The 18,811-nt window shown below is 39.0% G+C and overlaps 1 protein-coding gene across 3 annotated transcripts in view; it reads left to right on the top strand.

Moving 5' to 3' along the window:
* LOC139134586 (calcium-activated chloride channel regulator 1-like) overlaps window positions 1-17,339 on the top strand; it is a 29,901-nt gene extending 12,562 nt beyond the window's left edge. Inside the window, exons 1-11 of one of the 3 annotated variants that reach the window (XM_070701498.1) lie at window positions 1-390; window positions 5,009-5,303; window positions 7,150-7,424; window positions 9,064-9,312; window positions 9,894-10,118; window positions 11,067-11,363; window positions 13,670-13,897; window positions 14,457-14,721; window positions 15,336-15,506; window positions 16,190-16,408; window positions 16,548-17,339. The exon at window positions 1-390 is cut by the window's left edge and continues 8 nt beyond it. In XM_070701498.1, the coding sequence (XP_070557599.1) occupies window positions 5,111-5,303; window positions 7,150-7,424; window positions 9,064-9,312; window positions 9,894-10,118; window positions 11,067-11,363; window positions 13,670-13,897; window positions 14,457-14,721; window positions 15,336-15,506; window positions 16,190-16,408; window positions 16,548-17,008 (2,583 nt within the window). In that variant the 5' untranslated portion in view covers window positions 1-390; window positions 5,009-5,110 and the 3' untranslated portion in view covers window positions 17,009-17,339. Of the gene's footprint in view, window positions 391-1,404; window positions 1,742-5,008; window positions 5,304-7,149; window positions 7,425-9,063; window positions 9,313-9,893; window positions 10,119-11,066; window positions 11,364-13,669; window positions 13,898-14,456; window positions 14,722-15,335; window positions 15,507-16,189; window positions 16,409-16,547 lie in introns of those variants that run through there. The other 2 variants (XM_070701497.1, XM_070701496.1) reach the window with 2 other exon arrangements.
* Window positions 17,340-18,811: the final 1,472 nt, after the last annotated feature.

The following is an 18,811-nucleotide window of genomic DNA, read 5'->3' as shown; positions in this document are numbered from 1 at the left end:
GTATCTAAAAGCTGTTTAATTACATAACATCTCGCTCCAGGGGTCTACGGTTGATGTAATATTTAATGTATATATTTATTCCCAACCATTTTCGGCCGGAGACTGGCAATGAAATGTGATGAAGTTTCTATTGCCTTCACTTTGCATAAATCCTTAAATTGGACGGTCGTGGGCACCTGTTGACCACTGTAACGGTGAATCTTATATTATTTATTTATTTATTTATTTATTTACTCATTTATTGAGCGACTGAGTTACTTTACAGACATTTTTATCGGGGCTCATTTAAAAAAAAATCCGAATAACTCCAGATCACAGAAATGCGTAAAAGAAGAGAGAAACTACAGGGATACATTCCTTCTGATAGAGTCTTTCAAGTTACATTTGAAGGTAAAAACTGGTACTTTATTCTACATCTATATAGTTTAGGCATTCTACAGTTTAGACCCTCGGAAATGGAACCTACGTTGACAAGCTTTTGAAAAACATCTTGGTGCATAACACTCCTGGCGTTACGCCAACAACAATACGGGCAGCCACCATGGCCGGCTAAACTGATCACGGGTTAGCTTTTATTTCACTGACGTGGTAACGTTCTCGCACTTACAGTTTGATTCAAAACCAGCTCAGCTTTATTTCCAACTCAAGACGGGCCCAAAATAGCCTGACGAAAGGCCTAGTACAATTTAGAGTAGTCCACAGCAAATTCGATCCTAAATTGACAGAGACATTATATTCAACATTCTAATATGAAACAAAATCAATTTATCCAAGTCTTTTCAAGATCGTTTAGCTGGATGTTTTAGATAATTTACACGCACTCTATCTCCACCTTATCCATTAGCTATCATTATACATGCAAAAGAAATCAAAAATCACGGAAACGTCACAAAATATTAAGGTTAGGGTTGATTATGTGCTTCGGGCAAATAATTTGACCGAATCGGATGTCTATCTCCCTCATTAATTCGAAAGTTAGAACTTGGTCGATTTGGCTATAATCGTCAAGCAGGTTTTTGGCCGAGGTGGCTGTGAATCGGTAACATATGCCATATGCAGTTTGTGGTGATTCTGGCCTACAGTGTGCACTTCTTCTATCCTGATCCGTTTGCTCTGTCACAAGAAGAATTTTGCGTGTGTAGTGTCGGGATCTATGAAAACTTGACAAAATATGTTCCATCGACCCATCAGTTAGGAACCCATACCTAACACGGAAGTAAGGGTAATACTATATGATTTATTGTTCCCGTTCATGAAAGCAGGTCGCGTTTGACGCCCTCCCTTGAAGTCCGGGGAACGACTTTGCTTTGAGAAAACAGAGACAATAACCCAAATATATCAAAGAAGAACTTGGTGATAGGCTTCCTAATGAAATGTGAGAGTCCTACGTTAATTTGCAATGATCATGATCAGCGTCGCGCATGGCTGTCGGCTTAAAAATTTCTTTGGTGCTCGGGTATGAACAAGTAGTGACACCCCTCGTACGAGGGGTAGTTGGGTATTTCATTACCGACGCAACTTTGACAAACCTTGCAACATTGCCATCTTCCGCATCGGATCAACGGAACTCGTCAGAATGCTCCTCGTAAGCGCTTGCCTGTCGCTAGCTCTGCTTCAACACGTCTCCTTTGCATTGCTGCCCCGGTCACCGATCTCTCTTGAGAACAACGAGTATCGAGGAGTCTTGATAGCGATCAGCGAAGACGTTACAGAGAACGCAACGCTGCTAGAACGCCTAAAGGTAAGACATTTTTCAAGAAGACAAGTTGCAAGAGACAGAACTCCCAACTTTGGACCGTGAAAGTCAGTTGCAAGCGTTCCTGGACGGAAGGTACCTGTTTAATGATTTGCGTAGTATCTACATACGTTTTGTCGACGCAAAATAACAAAAAAAGAAAAATAGAACAATAGCTTAACAATGTAAACCTAATACAGAAGTCTATACTTTTCTTTCAGATGGCACGCGCCTCAAAATCGAAAGACTTAGTCTTTTGCTCGTAATTTCCTTCAGGAAACTTCAAAATGTTTCCTCTTGAAATGAAGAATAAAAGGGAGAGATCCCTGTGCAAATTATGGTGCCAGATAAACAACTTACTCAATATTAACGTACTCTTGGCAGCCATCGCTTCTTTAAACTATGGAGAAAATTCAATAAAACTTAGTTAGTGAAAACTTTAGTCACTTCATGAGCTTCAAAATGAGCTCAAGAAAGCATAAGACCAAAAGTGTTGTGAAAGTTTGAGAGTCTGAATATCTGTCCCCAAGGCACATTCTGCCCTAACAGAGAAAGCGTCTTTCAAATTCGATTTGGTAAAGAAATGGAGCATGTTGAATTGATTCTCCTTCGTGTAATAAACGTTATTTACCAATGTCATGTCAATAAATTTAATCGGTATATGACATTTTCGATTCCACTATTTGTACCTCTAGTAGTCCGCGAGCAAGAGGTACGAATGATTTCTTTATAAAACTTGGGGGTGATTTTATTAGGCTTTTAAACATCAATCTTTTGATCAAACGCCTGCAAGACCTCATGAAAATTAAAACAGTAGAGATGTGTGTTGCGGATTCCTATGAAAAATCCACGATTTGAGTGCATTATCTTCTGCGTATATTGTTATTATTGTTATTGTTGTTGTTGTTGTTCTTGTTCTTGTTGTTGCACTTTAAACATGTTAAGTAATGCAACAGGTGTCTATCACAAATTTCGGTCGTTCTAGCTCGGTTCATGTCCACGATTTGCATGACTTCAATTAATGCAGTGATTGTCAGTTTGTGGGCAAATTTTGATCCTTGTCAGTCACATTTAAAGTGAACTCAGGAAACGAAAACGCCGGTAGATATTTCGATTTCATAGGTGAAAAGGGAAAAGGAGCGACGTTGCCATTACATAAAGAAAATTATCACGATCATGTTGCCTTTTACAACTTCTCAAACTGCCTCTTAATGTTATCAAAGTTTTAAAATAGCAGTGATTTTTATTCTTTGTAGTGCTAATGATTTTGCGACACGACTGTTACTGACGTGAGGCATAGGAATGCAGCTGTCAAATCGTTTTTTCAATCAACGGCAAAAATGAAATATGGTCGTCAAACAGGCAACGTAAACAGGGCAATAAATTATGGCTATTGTACAAACCAGACAGATATCGATTTTTGTGATAAGCTGTTTTTATACGACAATGGGCAGTCACGATGCGGATACTGTCAAATCAACTCAGTTGAAACAGTAAAAAAGTCGGTACAGGACACGAAGTGAAGGAGTATGATCACTACTAAACGAGGGGCAAATGTTCTTCCCTGTTGACTAGTTATTTATGCTCAGGTGATTTCTGAATGATGTATTCAATTTGGATATGCAGCTTAAGATAGAAATACGTCTCAGGGACAGATATTCGGACTCTTCTGTGTTTACATTTCTTTCTGATCTATCATTTGTGAAGGCTCATTTTAAAGCTCTTTGGGAAAGAAAAAATTTCATCGTCTTAACGTTTCAAATATCGACACTTTAATTTTCCCCCATAGTATTAACACAGCAGGGATGGCGGCCCTTTTGAATTTACATAATGATAAATATAGATGGTAGACTCTGAATTTTATCCTTGATTTGGTATGAGTATGGCCGAAAGTTTCATTGAGGGAAGTTTCAGCAAAAGTTTGAGTCTTGAATTTTCGAGGCGCGTACTACACCTTAAATCGTCCTAGTTGGAAATAAAAACAGAATTCCGTACGCTGGTCTGCCTTGTTCCTCTAGTCATTGCCATTGCACTGACAGATATATTTGCACTGAAATGAACTACCTGTCAGTGTTCTCCACGCGTTTACTTTGACCATTCCGACAGCGTTGAACTTTGCTATCACTTATAGAATGATGACATTTTGAAAAAGCCTTTTATGCATTACGAATTACGAATGAACTCGAATAAAAACAAACAAAAACGTCGCAAAACGATCGAAGGCAAAGTCCAATATTTGCTGTCGTGGCTTTGACAGTGACAATCTTGCCGAGCCAGTCATTAAAAATGTGTGCACCGGCGCGGCAACTTACTTCATCGTAACACCCTAAGAAGCAATTCAACCGTCATTAATTGTTATCAGATTTTCCTCATCATCGAATTTAAGTCGGGCTATATATACAGACATGTATAACAATTTCACGGATGACCTGACGACATTGTAGTCACATTGATGTGCCGCCCGCCGAATTTGGGAATTTTGTACTCGAATCGACCAAAGCAGGAAACTGCAGCGATAAACTCGTTCGAAGGTTTCGGCATAGCAGCAGGGTGAAGACAGCAGTATTCATTTTATGAGTGCAATCACAATATAGCACAGCAGCTATGAGTTATGGATATATCGTGCCCAAGGAGGAATGTGAACACGTCGATACGAAAGATCTACATAGCAACAACATAAACACTAGTTGTAACTTCCGCGTTTCTCTCTGACTTGCCCTCTTTTCTCTTGGTATTTCTTGGGCGTACGAGCCAGTTACTCGCTCTGGGTCTACACGACAGTCTGCCAAACTATATGGCTTTAATTTTGCTATCATCTCACCATCAACAAGACCCTTCAATTTACGCTATTTCAAAATTCATAGGACCTCAGACATATAGGGCAAGTCTACAGTCTACAGGTGTCTATAGGTGTGGACGAGATAGCTTTGAACGGTACAGAACTCAATAATTCAGTCTTAATTTTGACACACTTATCGGCCATGGAATTAATCTCAGCAAATAAAGTAGTCATTAACGACCAAGGTATTCAGATGCTGCATTCCAATAGTAGACCAAATTATTTGATACTTTTCGCGTAAGCAAGAATGTCTTCGTGAGCATTTAAGGATAATGAAAGAGGAATGATGTCATTAGTTCAATTAAGAGAAATCTTGAAAGGTTGGAAGGCAACTTTATTTATCAAATAGACAAAGTCTTGTAAATCGAGGCGATCAATCGCTGAATATTAGCCAGTGTAATCAACTGAACTTCTGTTCTCCCTCTCAACCGCAGGAGGTCTTCACGGACACATCAGATGCTCTCTACGAGGCCACACAACGACGGGCATTCTTCAGAGAGGTTACAATCTTGCTACCCGACACATGGAGTGACAGCATGACGGATAGCCCTGCTGCGGGCGAGCTCTTCGACGCCGCTAATATCATAGTGTCAAACCACGAGAACGTCGGTAGAGAAACACCGTACACCAATCAGTTTGGTTCTTGTGGAGAAGAAGCTGAGTATATACACCTGACAGACAAGTTTATTCTGGACAGCCGCTGGAGAGTTGATAAGTACGGTGACCCAGGTGAGTGGGCAGTCAGTTGGTTTGCTATTTGAAAAGACAAAAATGTTCGAGGATCTCGAAACTTCCTCGGCGTAATTACGCAGTGGTGTGAGAGAGAGAGAGAGAGAGAGAGAGAGAGAGAGAGAGAGAGAGAGAGAGAGAGAGAGAGAGAGAGAGAGAGAGAGAGAGAGAGAGAGAGAGAGAGAGAGAGAGAGAGAGAGAGAGAGAGAGAGAGGGGGGGGGAGAGAGAAAACAGACAGACAGACAGACAGACAGACAGACAGACAGAAACAGACCAACAGAGAGGGACAAAGACGGAGAATGAGGCCGAGAGATAGACAGAGATTTCCAATGAGCAATACATCCTTGTATGTACATGTATACTATGTCCAATCCATACCAAAATTACTATTTTCTGTGTTCCTGTTCCCCATTCCATTGTACAATTTAATATGCTTACTTTCCTAACTTCAATTTTACAATTCAACATTACGAATTTCTATTCTGCTGTTGTACTTTCCATTTTACCATTCAACATTTTAATTTTCTAAATTCTTACAATCAAATCGTCATTACAAATTTCTACTTAGTTCGGGATGTTTTTGTTTATCAGGGTCCTTGACCCTAGGAACCCCCTGCAACCCGCTAGTTACATCAATGAATTTTCTAATAATATACTTAAACAGACACTCAAAAGCTACAAAACAAGCTTGGTATATTTTAAGTTTAAACCAAGGTTCAAAAAATGCTGTAGGCTCGAAAAGACGAATAATGAGTAATAGACTGGTATTGAACTAACAATAGACTGATATACTATGGTTGGAACTGTATTGTGATATTATCTCTCCTTGATTTTGTAAATTAGGGGATGTTTTGGGTCTTATTTACTCCCAAACATTGGATTGGATGTCTGTTTATATCGCCCACGCCTAGACTTCCTAGAGAAGGGGAATTTTAAATTTTGTACATACTTCAGACAAATAATACGAAAACAGCAAAACTATGATCCGATGTGGAGGGTGCTTTCCTTTTACTACAGCTGAGACAAAACTTTGATGTACTGTTTGAGCTTACAACATTGCTGATATGCAATATATTCAACTTGATAGACTTCATACAGCTCGCTAGGCCTGCTTGACCGATGCGTCAATCGCTCGGTTAAGGCAGATCAATCGTACTCGCTCAGAATTCAGAGCACCGAGTACACGCTCGCTCGAGCGCCGTATCAGCACTGATTGTCTGTCTGAATGGTATAAGATCGCTCTGAATTCTTCAACTTCATGCACTTCAAGTCCGTATTCTCCTACTACTGCGTATTCTGCTACTAGTTCGAATTCTTCGTGTTTGCATAACTCAACTAGCTCGAATTTTATAACAGTACTCTAAATTCTATGTGTATGGATTACACGACTAGTTCGAATTCTTCAGCTGTGAATTATATATGTCGGAGTATACGCGACTAGATTGAATTCTGCATTCGTCAGGTTAAACCTTCAAGTCAGATTGTAAGAATTTCAGACAATAGAAATCCGTGCTGTTAAATAGAATTTTGAAGGGTGAGAGGCTGAATCGTAGCAGAAAAGCAAAATAGAAATTCGTAATCTTGAGTAGTTTTATAAAATTTAGAAAAGTAAAATATTGAATAGAGAAATTACGTAGAACAGAATTATAGAAATTCGTAAATGCTGAATTGTAACATGGAATTTAGAAATGTAAAATGTTGTATTGTAAAACAGGAAAATATGAAACAGTTTCGGCATAGGTTGGACACCAAAGTATGCACGTCATTGCATTGCATATACTTCACTGCATTGAAGGCATGTCAGAATGACCTTTATCAATAAAGCCGCCTCTTTTATGATTTCAGAAAAAGTCATTGTACACGAATGGGGTCATCTGCGCTGGGGTTTATTCGACGAATACCCACGATCTCAAAATGAACATTTTTACTTAAACGAGGACAGAGAAGTAGAAGCAACGCGTTGTTCACTTTCCGTGGTTGGAAAGGAGTACGACTCCAAAGGAAAACGTTGTAACATTAATCCAAAGAGTGGAAAATGGCCGAAGGATGATTGCCGTTTCGAGCCTATATCGAACAACTTTGCAAAAGGATCGTATATGTTCGCAAGTTTCCTGGCATCCGTGAGTATAGTAGACCCATTCGTTGCTGCAGGGTAACTGCTATGGTATTTTACTATTTAAAAATAAACTCTTCACAAAAATCTGAGACCGCCATAAATCCAGGCAAAAAGTAGAATAAAGTCCAACATAACGGAGGAAACTGTAGATGAGAAAATCTGAACCATGCGATAAGCAATTTATGTGTTTCACAAGAAGTGCTTAGTACCATATATTGCTGCCATGGTGCATTGTTTTATATATTGCAATTTTATGGAAAGGAAAAACGAACCAAAGTATTACTAATATACCACTACACGGATTTCGATGAATTGCGGGTTTTTTTTCAAATATTTTACTGGTGACATAAGTTTCCTGTAGAGCATTTTCTAATTGTCAAATTTTAGGCGCTTATGCATATGCTTGCATTAGCTCCACTATTTCGAGGGTAAGTTTTTGAATACTTATCAATTTTGACTGATAACGAGAAAGTAGAAATATTAACCTGAATTTCGAAGCCTCTTCCTTGAGATTTAGGCTAGTAAAACGAAAAAAAAATAAGACCAAATGTACATAATATATCAAATGGCAAACATCGACGTTATCAGTATCTAACACCGCTAAATGAATGATAATGGACGTTGATGGCCCTCTACGTATTATAAAGTCGGTCTTGAGTCACATCTCTCTACGGTCAAGTTGTTGTTCACCGTGACTGTTTGTTCGGTTACATCGACTTGCAGTGATGGTTTTAAATGGATTAAAAGTATTAAATTGTTCTTTAAAACGTTCAAAACTGTTTTAAGAGGCACTTTTATCGTCATATTGGTGCAATATTTTGGCAGTTCGTGATCTGAGGTACAGACCATATTCACTTTTAAATATCATACTTTTACTTCAAAAACCTTTAGACTTCGATCGAGCCGGCTCGTTGTACAGAGCGGAGAGTGGCGAACATTTTGTTCGTTACACTGACAGTCGCCATGCCAACACACTATCACGCCAGGCGCTTACTTTTGGTGCTAGGCCGTACTTTGTGAACCATACAATATTCGCTAAGGCTAGTACAAAATATGACGAAACTTCAATGGAACAACCATAGGATAACATAATACAAGATCAACTTGCTCTCCCTGTACTTGTAACCCGAAAATTTTATTCGGAGAAAGGCAATCGTTTTGTTTGTTTTTAGTAATTTGTTTATTTGCAAGTTGCGAATGTTACATGGGACCGCTAAACTGGTGACGTTAACCGTCAAGTATGGTGGCTGATCATCAGAACGTACATATATGTTGCGATATGGACATGGGTGTGCATTGCGGAAACATTACCTTAGCTTTTAGTTAAGAAAAGTCCCTTTTACAGCTTGTCGGGTCAAATTTTCATTTCCCAGTGTATTAAATAGCAGGAAACAACCCAAGTACGATTGATCACTCTTGATACGCGTGAACAATAGTGAGTGCTTTTATGCAGTGAATTGGCCGGGACGTCGTAGTATGGCTCATCCCTCGGGCGGGACATTGCATGAATAAGTAAATGAAATAAAGGGTTATGTATAGATATTAGATGAACTGTGTCCCTTAAGTTATTTCATTGTGACAGTTGTCAGGTATAATATAATGTAAAATATGACGTCAATGTACATCCATACTGTTCTCTTCAGGTTACTGAATTCTGTCACAGTGACGTCACTGGTGATCCAACGTCCCTTCACAATGCCATGGCTCCTAACCAACAAAACATACAGTGTTCATACAGAAGTGCCTGGGACGTAATGCTGGAGTCAGAAGATTTCAAGAATGACAACAATCCAGCCCGGCAAGTGACTGACACCACACCGACTTTCCGTGTTGTCAAGTCGGCTCCACTTCGAATCGTCTTGGTACTAGATGTGTCGGGAAGCATGGTTGTTGTAAGTTTTCGGACGAAGTTCAAGTTTAAAATATAAAAATATGCCGCCACTAAATACAGTTTATAATGAGTGTTTGTTTTGATGAGACCAGATAATTGTAAGCTTCGCACACCCCAATTGCGGTTATATTTAAAGCTAATCTCACTTATTTGCCGTTACTGCGACGGTACAAGCGTATAAAAATAATGTACATTTAATATTTTTGGACATGAACGCTTTAGAGATTATCAAGCTTTGGAGCTAAAATGCCTTTTCTGAAAAACACATGCATGATTCCGTAGAGAAAATTCTAACCTTTTGCAGATAAATGTAAAAAAGATTCATACTTTGGGAGCCCCAACCACCTAAAACATGACATTTTATATGGAATGTATTCATACTTCTTATTTGTAACTTTTAGAATTTATGAAAACTTGAAGTCACATTTACAGCATAATTAGATCAGTTATTCATTCACATTAATGCCATTCAGGAAGTCAAGACAAATTCCCGCCAAAAACATTTAAAGGAAGGCGACAGTTCATATTGGGACCTCGGATTAATGCAAAATGCGTTCTCTTTATTATTATCTTTGTGTCAAGAATGATCGAATAGGCACTTTGAACCAAATAGCGACTAAATACATACAAGCTACTGTCCCAGATGGTCACTTTGTTGGGCTTGTAGAGTTCGACACCAACGCAATTGTAACATCAAACCTGACTGAACTCAAGACTACTCAGGGTCGTGAAGCTTTAGCAGATTTGCTACCTGCTACCACAAGAAGCGCAACGTGTATCGGATGTGGATTACAAAGTGGAGTTGAAGTAAGTGTTCATCATTGCCTGATCTGTGTCTTATACCTATCAGTCAGCAGCCAATGGCAAATCAATGCATCTTCAAATCAAAGTGAAATCTTGTCAGTGGTGATATGTATTACAGTTTCCCGATGAAGTAGTTTATTCTCTATTGAATTTAACCGCGCTGTTTTTGCTTACCAGATTTGAGTTTAGATCAAACTTAAACAGGGAGAACGTCCCGTGCTTAGCTGTCTGAAATCCGCAAAAAACAAACATAATTATAAAGAGTCAGGATAAAAGTAATAGGAAATATATGTCAGCGCTGTAATGTTGCACGTTATTACTAGTATATCGCGTGTTGTCGAGACGAATATATATATATATATATATATATATATATATATATATATATATATATATATATATATATTGTGTTTTTTGCGTGTATGTCTATGTTCAAGCTTGTAAATTATAGATTGGGGAAATGTACTAGATATAATTAACATAATATTGATAAACTACCGGAATGGACGGGTGTACCATTCATGTTGAACAGCTCACCCCATGTGTGCACTCGCCATCGCTCATGCCTCTATGTTACCAGTTAGACAAATTTGAAAACTCTCTTAACATATCCGTCCCATGGGTAGTTAAGTATACAATACATTGGGCAAGGGTTCTGTAAGCGTGGCCTATCGGTATGTTAGTATCTGCCAGAAATCAGGGACACGTTCAGGTTTATTCTGAACAAAGTGTTTTATTCTGAACACTCTTATTTTGTCGTCGATGATTATCTGATTCAAGTTTGCCGATGATTATTTCATATAAAAGAAGACATTGGCCTGTGCGGCAAAAACCTCATATATTTTGCTAGCGTCTTTTGATAGAGGATATTCTTCATCTGAAATAACTCAAAATAAACATGGTAATACATGTACAAGAATTTAATGCATCTTTGCTTGGCATTGCTTTCAGGTCTTAGAGAATGGGGGACAAGATGCAAATGGTGGTATATTGCTTCTAATCACTGACGGACAAGAGAACCAGCCTCCGTACATCGAAAACGTCAAGCCGACCTTGGTCAGTAAGGGAGTCCGCGTGGATACAGTGGCTTTGAGCGATGAGGCAGATAGCAAACTATTTAATCTATCGACAGAAACTGGTGGTATTCCATTTTACTACACCGAAGGTAACAGTTCTTCGGGGCTGAACGATGCTCTAACGGCAACTATAACTACGAGGCTTGGCGGAAGTCCTAATGTGCCCATTCAGGTAAGTCTGAAGTGTTGTAGGCGGTGTTCGTCAGAAGAGAGCTTCTGGGGTTTCATTTTGAATTTCCCTCAGGCAGAGGACTCTAGTGATCAGTTTTGGTGCAAATTTTAAGGCACTTTGCCATCTAAGATATATCTGTGCGATCACGATCGCTACCAAGTATGACAAATGACTTTGCAAGACAATTATTTTACACTATTTACACCATTTCCACTAAAGGCATATTTACTACAATTTCATTTTGGTATTTGCGCACAGAGATAAAATCAATTACAACAAATCCTATTGGAAACGTTCAATAACAATAGCGTATACATTGTTTGATTGCAATTTAGTAAATTTAAAACGACTGAAATTGGATGGGAGAAGTTTGGATTCTTGCAATCAAGGACACCGACTAGAATACCCGAGATGTTTTGTTTTCACTCGCGATCACAAATAACTCGATTGTGTTATATATTCTGAAATAAATACAGCAAATTTTCTATCGGATTCGAACTCACACTGTACCCAGTCACCTAGCGAAGAAGTCACAGTCAAAACTGCTCGGCCAAATCCCCATCCTTAGAACCAGTGGTTCAGTAACCGTACTAAGTTGTTACTATTATTCTGACTTCGATCCCTCCACACGCCGTAGAGTTCATGAAGCTCTCGCAATCACATACTCGCTATCACATATCGTGAGAGAATGGAACGGCACAATCTCTTGGCTTAGATGTAGATCACTTGATTTGGAAAATCATAGCCGATGACTTACTGATGACATATCGTGTTTTTGATATGATACAATGTGTTTTAAATCACACAGTGATCGTTACAGCTATATGTACTTTCATGCCTCATATAAAAGCACATAATGAAATCAAAAGAGCGCAGATCGATTCTGTATCATATACAAAATGCGTGTCCAACACCGACACATAATGTACGGCATTGTACATTGTTCCTCGTAAAACGCTTTGGGTTGTTTTCCTGTAGATTTGCATTGCAAACGGGGTGTACTTTTCTTTTGTTCTTTTGCCGACAAAGTCAGGGCGACACAGCGAAGAAAAAGAACACATAGACACGTAGACATTTCAAGTTTAATACGACAAAGGCAAACGAGGTCTCTATACGGTTGTCAGAGCAGGAACATCCAAACTTGTTATCAAAAGTGGGTATGGTAACACATCCAATTTCGCTAGGTTGGTAAAAAATTTCGTCACACTGATTTTGAGTTGAAACTCCTGACATCCCGAGGGTCAAATAACTTTTAAAGAAGAAAACATGGAGCATACGCAACTGACGACCTTTGTTCTTCCCCTACTTTAAAGAGGCACTCCCACTTGGTAACATTTTTAAAACACGTGCACATTTTTTTAATGCCAACGGTCGATATTTGACGTGGCGACTGCGCACGGATCTCGAGATATCGATAAAAACATGTCATTTCCCGAGCGTATTTTTCACATCCCGAAGTTTTACGATCTTTTCTGATTTTGACCCGAAATCCCCCGAAGGTTTATTGTTGTGCTGATTGACGATATTCTAGGGAGTCTACAATGAGTTCGAACGACGCAATTAATGTACTTCCCACTGCAAAGACTTTATGTACAACATTATGCCTTTACCTCAGGTAAGTTTTGCAAAACTTCTCCTTAGTTTTTGTCGTTTTCATTATTCTAAATCAGTTGTATTATATTTTTAACCAATACCACGTAAACATCAGTTTTTACGTGTCAAATATTAGCCGCCTCCGATGACTACATTTTGTCGACTGCCACACATTACGCCGCGCGCGTGGTATGTGTCTATGCATACCACGCGGCGGCCGCTATGTATCAACCGCACGTAACTGTGCTAGTCACCTATGCGAATTCTGGTGGACTCAGCAAATATTGCTTTTCGTTTTTACGCCAAATCAGTACGACTCAGCTTTCTCCCACGGGTCATGACCGATCACCGACGCCAGTGGTACTGTGGCGTACAGCAGCGTAAGCGTAGACCCGTAGTCCATATAGCTTAGTTGACAATGGCCCCAGTGCCGAACGTTCGATGTTCGGAAGCTGAATTTAGGTGGGCCACCGGAATTCAAACTTTTACTTTTTGGAGGACATGTTTTTATCGATATCTCGCGATCCGTGCGCAGTCGCCACGTCAGATATCGACCGTTGGCATTAAAAAAAATGTGCTTTAAAAATGTTACGAAGTGGGAGTGCCACTTTAATCTCCCACTCTCATTTTAGTTGCAAATTCTGTTACTGTCGTATACTAAACTCGTTGAACGTTTGACATACGTATGGTGTGTGGCTCTAATTTTTACTCAGCTATACAGCGAGAAAGGTACCATTCCCAACGGTGGCAAAGTTACGGGGTCTGCTTTCATCGATGCGACGATCGGAAAAGATACGAAGTTTTTCTTTCTCTGGTCCACGTCGGTGGTTTCCGTCGTCGTAAACAGGCCTAATGGTGACGTCATCGACATTAGCTCTTCTGAGTATAACAGAAACGACGCAAAGAGAACTGTATCTGTTGTTATCACCGGCGTAGCAGAGGTAAGGTTTTCTGGGTCCAACACTGTAAAGATAACCGTTTATCTTCGTCACAAGAATATAATCATATTTGTTTATCTGTACCATATGAAATAGTAACAGCACATTTTTATGGAGTTCCCGAATTCTCCATCTAGCTTTTAGAAAATATACATGTACACAATAATAGTAAATATCATGGCAAGAAAATTCGCAAGTCGAGACAAAGATAAAGCCTGGTGCGAGAAGTGGATCCAGAATGTCTCTACTTGTCTCTTTTGAGACGAAAATAAATTCCATAAGACAATCAAATTTCTTTATATATTAGAGACACTCATGTAGGTAAAAATATATTGGACGATTGAATGACAATAAACAGAAAGCATTCGGGCCTGAAAGGCAGGGCGTCTCAGAAAACAACGCGATACTTTGGTCAATGATCGTCATTGCACTTTTATTCAATGTCTTTATCAAGTTACCAATCAGTTCGAATAATTGTTTTTATATCAGTCGATCATTATTTATGATGAAGTTTGACCTCTTTCGTATATTAGTTCTCCATTTGTTGCCCTTTATTTTCCAGCCTGGTGAATGGCTCTACGAAGTCACGGGACCCGTCCAACAGGTCGAAATCTCCATTCAGTCCGTTGCCAAGGACAACACGCAACCAGTACGCGTCACCACAACTACCAGCAACTCGCTAATCACCGAAACGCCAGCAAAGACAAATATATATGTTCAAGTATTCCGAGGATACACTCCGATATTGAAAGCAAGTGTCATAGCAACAGTAGAAAGACCAAATCCTTACAGTCCAGTAGATGTACAACTTCGAGACAACGGCGCAGGTATGAGTGAATTTCCCACAATTGTCACTATTTACTCTTCATCAAAGAGATTAAGCATTCATATCTTTTCTGAGAATCTTGTAAGCGGTTATAACTATAACGTCGTTTCACTGGCCAGATTAAACTTAGCGCAGACAAAGCTTTTTAAATGAATCAGTCTATAATGCAATGTTTATCTATCTATCTATCTATCTATCTATCTATCTATCTATCTATCTATCAACCTACCTACCTAGTATCTATCTATCTATCTATCTATCTATCTATCTATCTATCCACCTACCTACCTAGTATTAGACGTACCCACCCACCTACCTAGTACCTACTTACTTACAGACCTACCTACCTACCTCCTACCTACCTACCTGCATACATACATACATATAAACATATCTACCTACAAGTACCTGCTTACCTATCTATCAACGATCTATCTACCATCCATCTGTCTACTTTGTTTTGAGTTTATCTGTATGTCTGTCGACCGTAACATTACGCCTCACAAGTGAAAGGGTGAACACGAGATAGAAACTGGCGTGCATTCGGTTGTGTGCATCTTGCATTGATCCCATACAAACTTAATTGACAAAGTTCGATCACCTCACTTATTATAGGAGCTGATACTCTCAAAGGTGACGGCGTCTACTCAGGTGTATTCATGGATTTTGTGACAGCGACTTGTCCCAATTGCCGTTACAACATCAAAGTCACAGCCGAGGACAAAGATGGCATCGCTGAAGTCCCCGTCGATGCATCATTCAGCCGAGTTTTACCAGTGAATCCGGGTAAGGGGAATTCGATACTCAAAGTTGACACTATTATAATATATATAGTATATATATATATATATATATATATATATATATATATATATATATATATATATATATATATATATATATATATATATATTTATTGTATGTATGTAGGTAGGTTAGGTTGTACTCGCTGAGTGAGAAATATATATATACAGGCTTGGTAAAGCACAAATGTCACAACTTGTTTGAAACGATAATTGACACACTTTTATGAACTATTGACATATGACAACACGGGTTTTGCAAGTTCTAATGTCAGTGGTTTATGATAAAAGTCGATGGGTTATTCTGTATCGATTAGGAAACTGATACCCTGAAAGTCCGCAATTAATTGTACAACGTTTTGGGTCTGATGAACTTCCGCTGTCACCTTGCAGGAAAGGTGGAACGACTGCACTAACGTGCGTTCTTGGGAAGTTATTTTCGGAAACAATGTCGATATTTCGAGTTTTGCTTCGGTTTTCGGTAAAATGCACCTGTAAATTTAGATTGCTGTTGTTTTACATCGAAATCGAACTCTGTCGACTGTAAAGGAATTTCCTCACACCCGAGGGCCTGATTGCATAGTGGAAGTGCTTGTCTAATTTAAGTCTTGTCGACATGAATGTAAATTATGACATAATGGAAACTCAAAACTCTTCATATTACAGTGTATCCAAGTGATCAGAATACCAACCAAACAGAAAGGGTCGGTCAATTTAGTCGCGTCGCGTCTGGCGGCGTCATACAAGCACCTGTCACCATACCACCCGGTGACAATTTCCCGCCTTCCAGAATCACTGATCTGAGAGTAGTGAACGCGTCACATGACCAGCAAACTATCACCTTGGCATGGACAGCACCGGGAAATGACTTCGACAGAGGAACAGGTAGGTCTGGCATATAGATCAGATTAAGTAATGTTTTTCATGGTTGATGTACATAAGAAATTCAAGTTGCAGTTATTATTACTTTTTACTTGAAATAATAAACGATTTTATCATGTGTGTGTGTCATTTTGCTAAGCAGCTGACGAATACGATCTTCGTATCAGCAAGAACTTCAGTTCCATATCTTCCAGTTTCATCAATGGCGACGTACTTACCAACCAGGACATAAACGACGGAGATATCAAATCTCCGAAAACCTTCGGTGTTGATGAGATCTTCACTGTGCAAGTTCCAGAAGCTAACGAAAAAACGACTTACTACTTTTCGGTGAGAGCTAGGGACGCAGCCGGTAACGAAGGGGACCCGTCCAACATCATTTCCGCCTCGATCGTTCTCTTCGTCCCGGACAACGTCGAAACCACTGCAGCTCCGCTGGAAGATTTTGACATGCTGCCGGTAATCATCGGTTGCTCTGTCGCCGCAGCTGTCGTCTTTTTCGCTGTCGTAGTGGCAGTTGTGGTCAAGGTTATGTGTAAGGGCTTGAAAAAGAACAATAAAGTTGAGCATTCAAAACCGAGTCTAAAGGATGCCTGGAAGTGAGCGAATTTAAGATGGCCACATAGTCACCGACTCGTATTAGTTTCCTGTCAGTATACCAGTTTTTCTGGCAATGCACAAGAGACATATATTTTAACTGTTACAGTACTTTTTGGTCTAGCACTTGTTGGGGGTTCATTTTGAAGCACATGGAGAAAATACACAGGGACAACGATTAACTAATTTGTAAGAATTGAATCTTTTCATTCTTGTTAAAATTTATCAAAATTGTTGGGTGTCCGACAGCTGAAAGTTGCAATATTACAAATTATCCATAAAAAATGTATGGCATTAAAAGAAAAGCAGATGAGCTTACATTTTCAGATTAAACTATCATTACGGCCATTTTGAATTGCATATATCGGAATTATTGTGTAATTTCTTTCTCTAGTACCAAATTTTGCACGTTTACCTCCGATTTTTATTCATAATTTCGGAAGGAAATGGTTAAAAGTTTTCTTGAGGAAAGTTTGAGTAAAAGTTTAAGTCTTTTTGCTGTTGATGCGCGTATTACCTGTAATTGGAATAAGTACTTCTATTTAGCATTGATAACTTAACAGTAAATGTACATTTATGCTTTCTGTCGTCATTGAATCATCATTTTTCTGCAGGTCAAGTTGATTAGACCATGTGAGCATATTGGGTCAAGTATATCTAAGACATGCATAACAACGCCGCTTCCATGAATCGAAGCAGAGATCGGATATAGCAACCGTTAATAGCGCTGAGGCGATATTTTACTCAGATTTAAGGAGATGCATATGCTAGTAGTTATTGAAATATACGTCATGATTTTTATATACATCCATATATTGCTTTTTTTTATAAAATATTTGTTTTATTATGTGACTTTAGAGTTACTATTCTGTTTTTGTGAGTAATAGGTGCGAGATAATGTACAGCTGAAAATAGTTATTGAGATAACATTTACCTAATTCAAATTACATTGTTCCGTAATTGTGTTGACAATGCGTTGTGAACCTGTTGCTTGTCAGAGGTGGTACTTGACCATCATCCAGTTTGGAAATGTAAGGCCAAAAAAAAAAAAAAGAAATGTTTCTGGTCAGCGCGCGCGTCACTTGAACAACAGCGCGTCACCCTTTTTTTTCTGTTTGTGGCCGGCGGCCGTGGCTGACACCAAACCAAAATGGCTGAAGAGAAAGAAAAAATTCTTTGGGGGACATGATCAGTGACTGCATGAACAGTATATATATGTGACTATATTGATAAAACTATAAAACTGACCCTCCTCCCTCCCTTGAGGGAAAAAAAAATAAAAATAAAAATAAAAAATAAAATGCGCGTCGCCGCACCATTTTTTAAAGAAAGACCTGACCAGAAACATTTCTTTTTTTTTTTTTTTTTTTTTTTTGGCCTAACATCATGAAGTGGGTATTGGGATATCTAATAAAAAGTCTACGCAGACAATTGCTTCTAGTCTGTGTCTTCTTTGTTGTCTGTGATTTCATTGCAAGCCGTCAATATTATTACCACTATGCATTTATTACCTGTGTTGTTACAAAGCCATCATTGTAAATTCAAAGCTGATTATGTATAAGAAAACTCAAATAGCAGTGTTTGTCATTGCTCATCAAATCTGCAGACTTCGGTTAAACAGCAGCGATTTCTCGGTTCAAGGGAGATGTTTTACGTCAACTGTCGACAGTCGTTAGTCAACGCACAGAACAACAAATGACTGTCCAATAGTTGTAGTTGAACCTACTGTCTTGAGCAAACGGTTGGTTTTTCGTGTGGATGGATAGATGCATGGACGAACGCATACATTCATGGATTGGTGTAAAGATG

The sequence above is a fragment of the Ptychodera flava genome, chromosome 6 (assembly GCF_041260155.1).
Source record: "Ptychodera flava strain L36383 chromosome 6, AS_Pfla_20210202, whole genome shotgun sequence".
Classification (NCBI taxonomy): Eukaryota; Metazoa; Hemichordata; class Enteropneusta; family Ptychoderidae; genus Ptychodera; species Ptychodera flava.
Note: the sequence above shows the minus strand (reverse complement) of the source record. Positions and strands in the feature narration are given on the sequence as shown.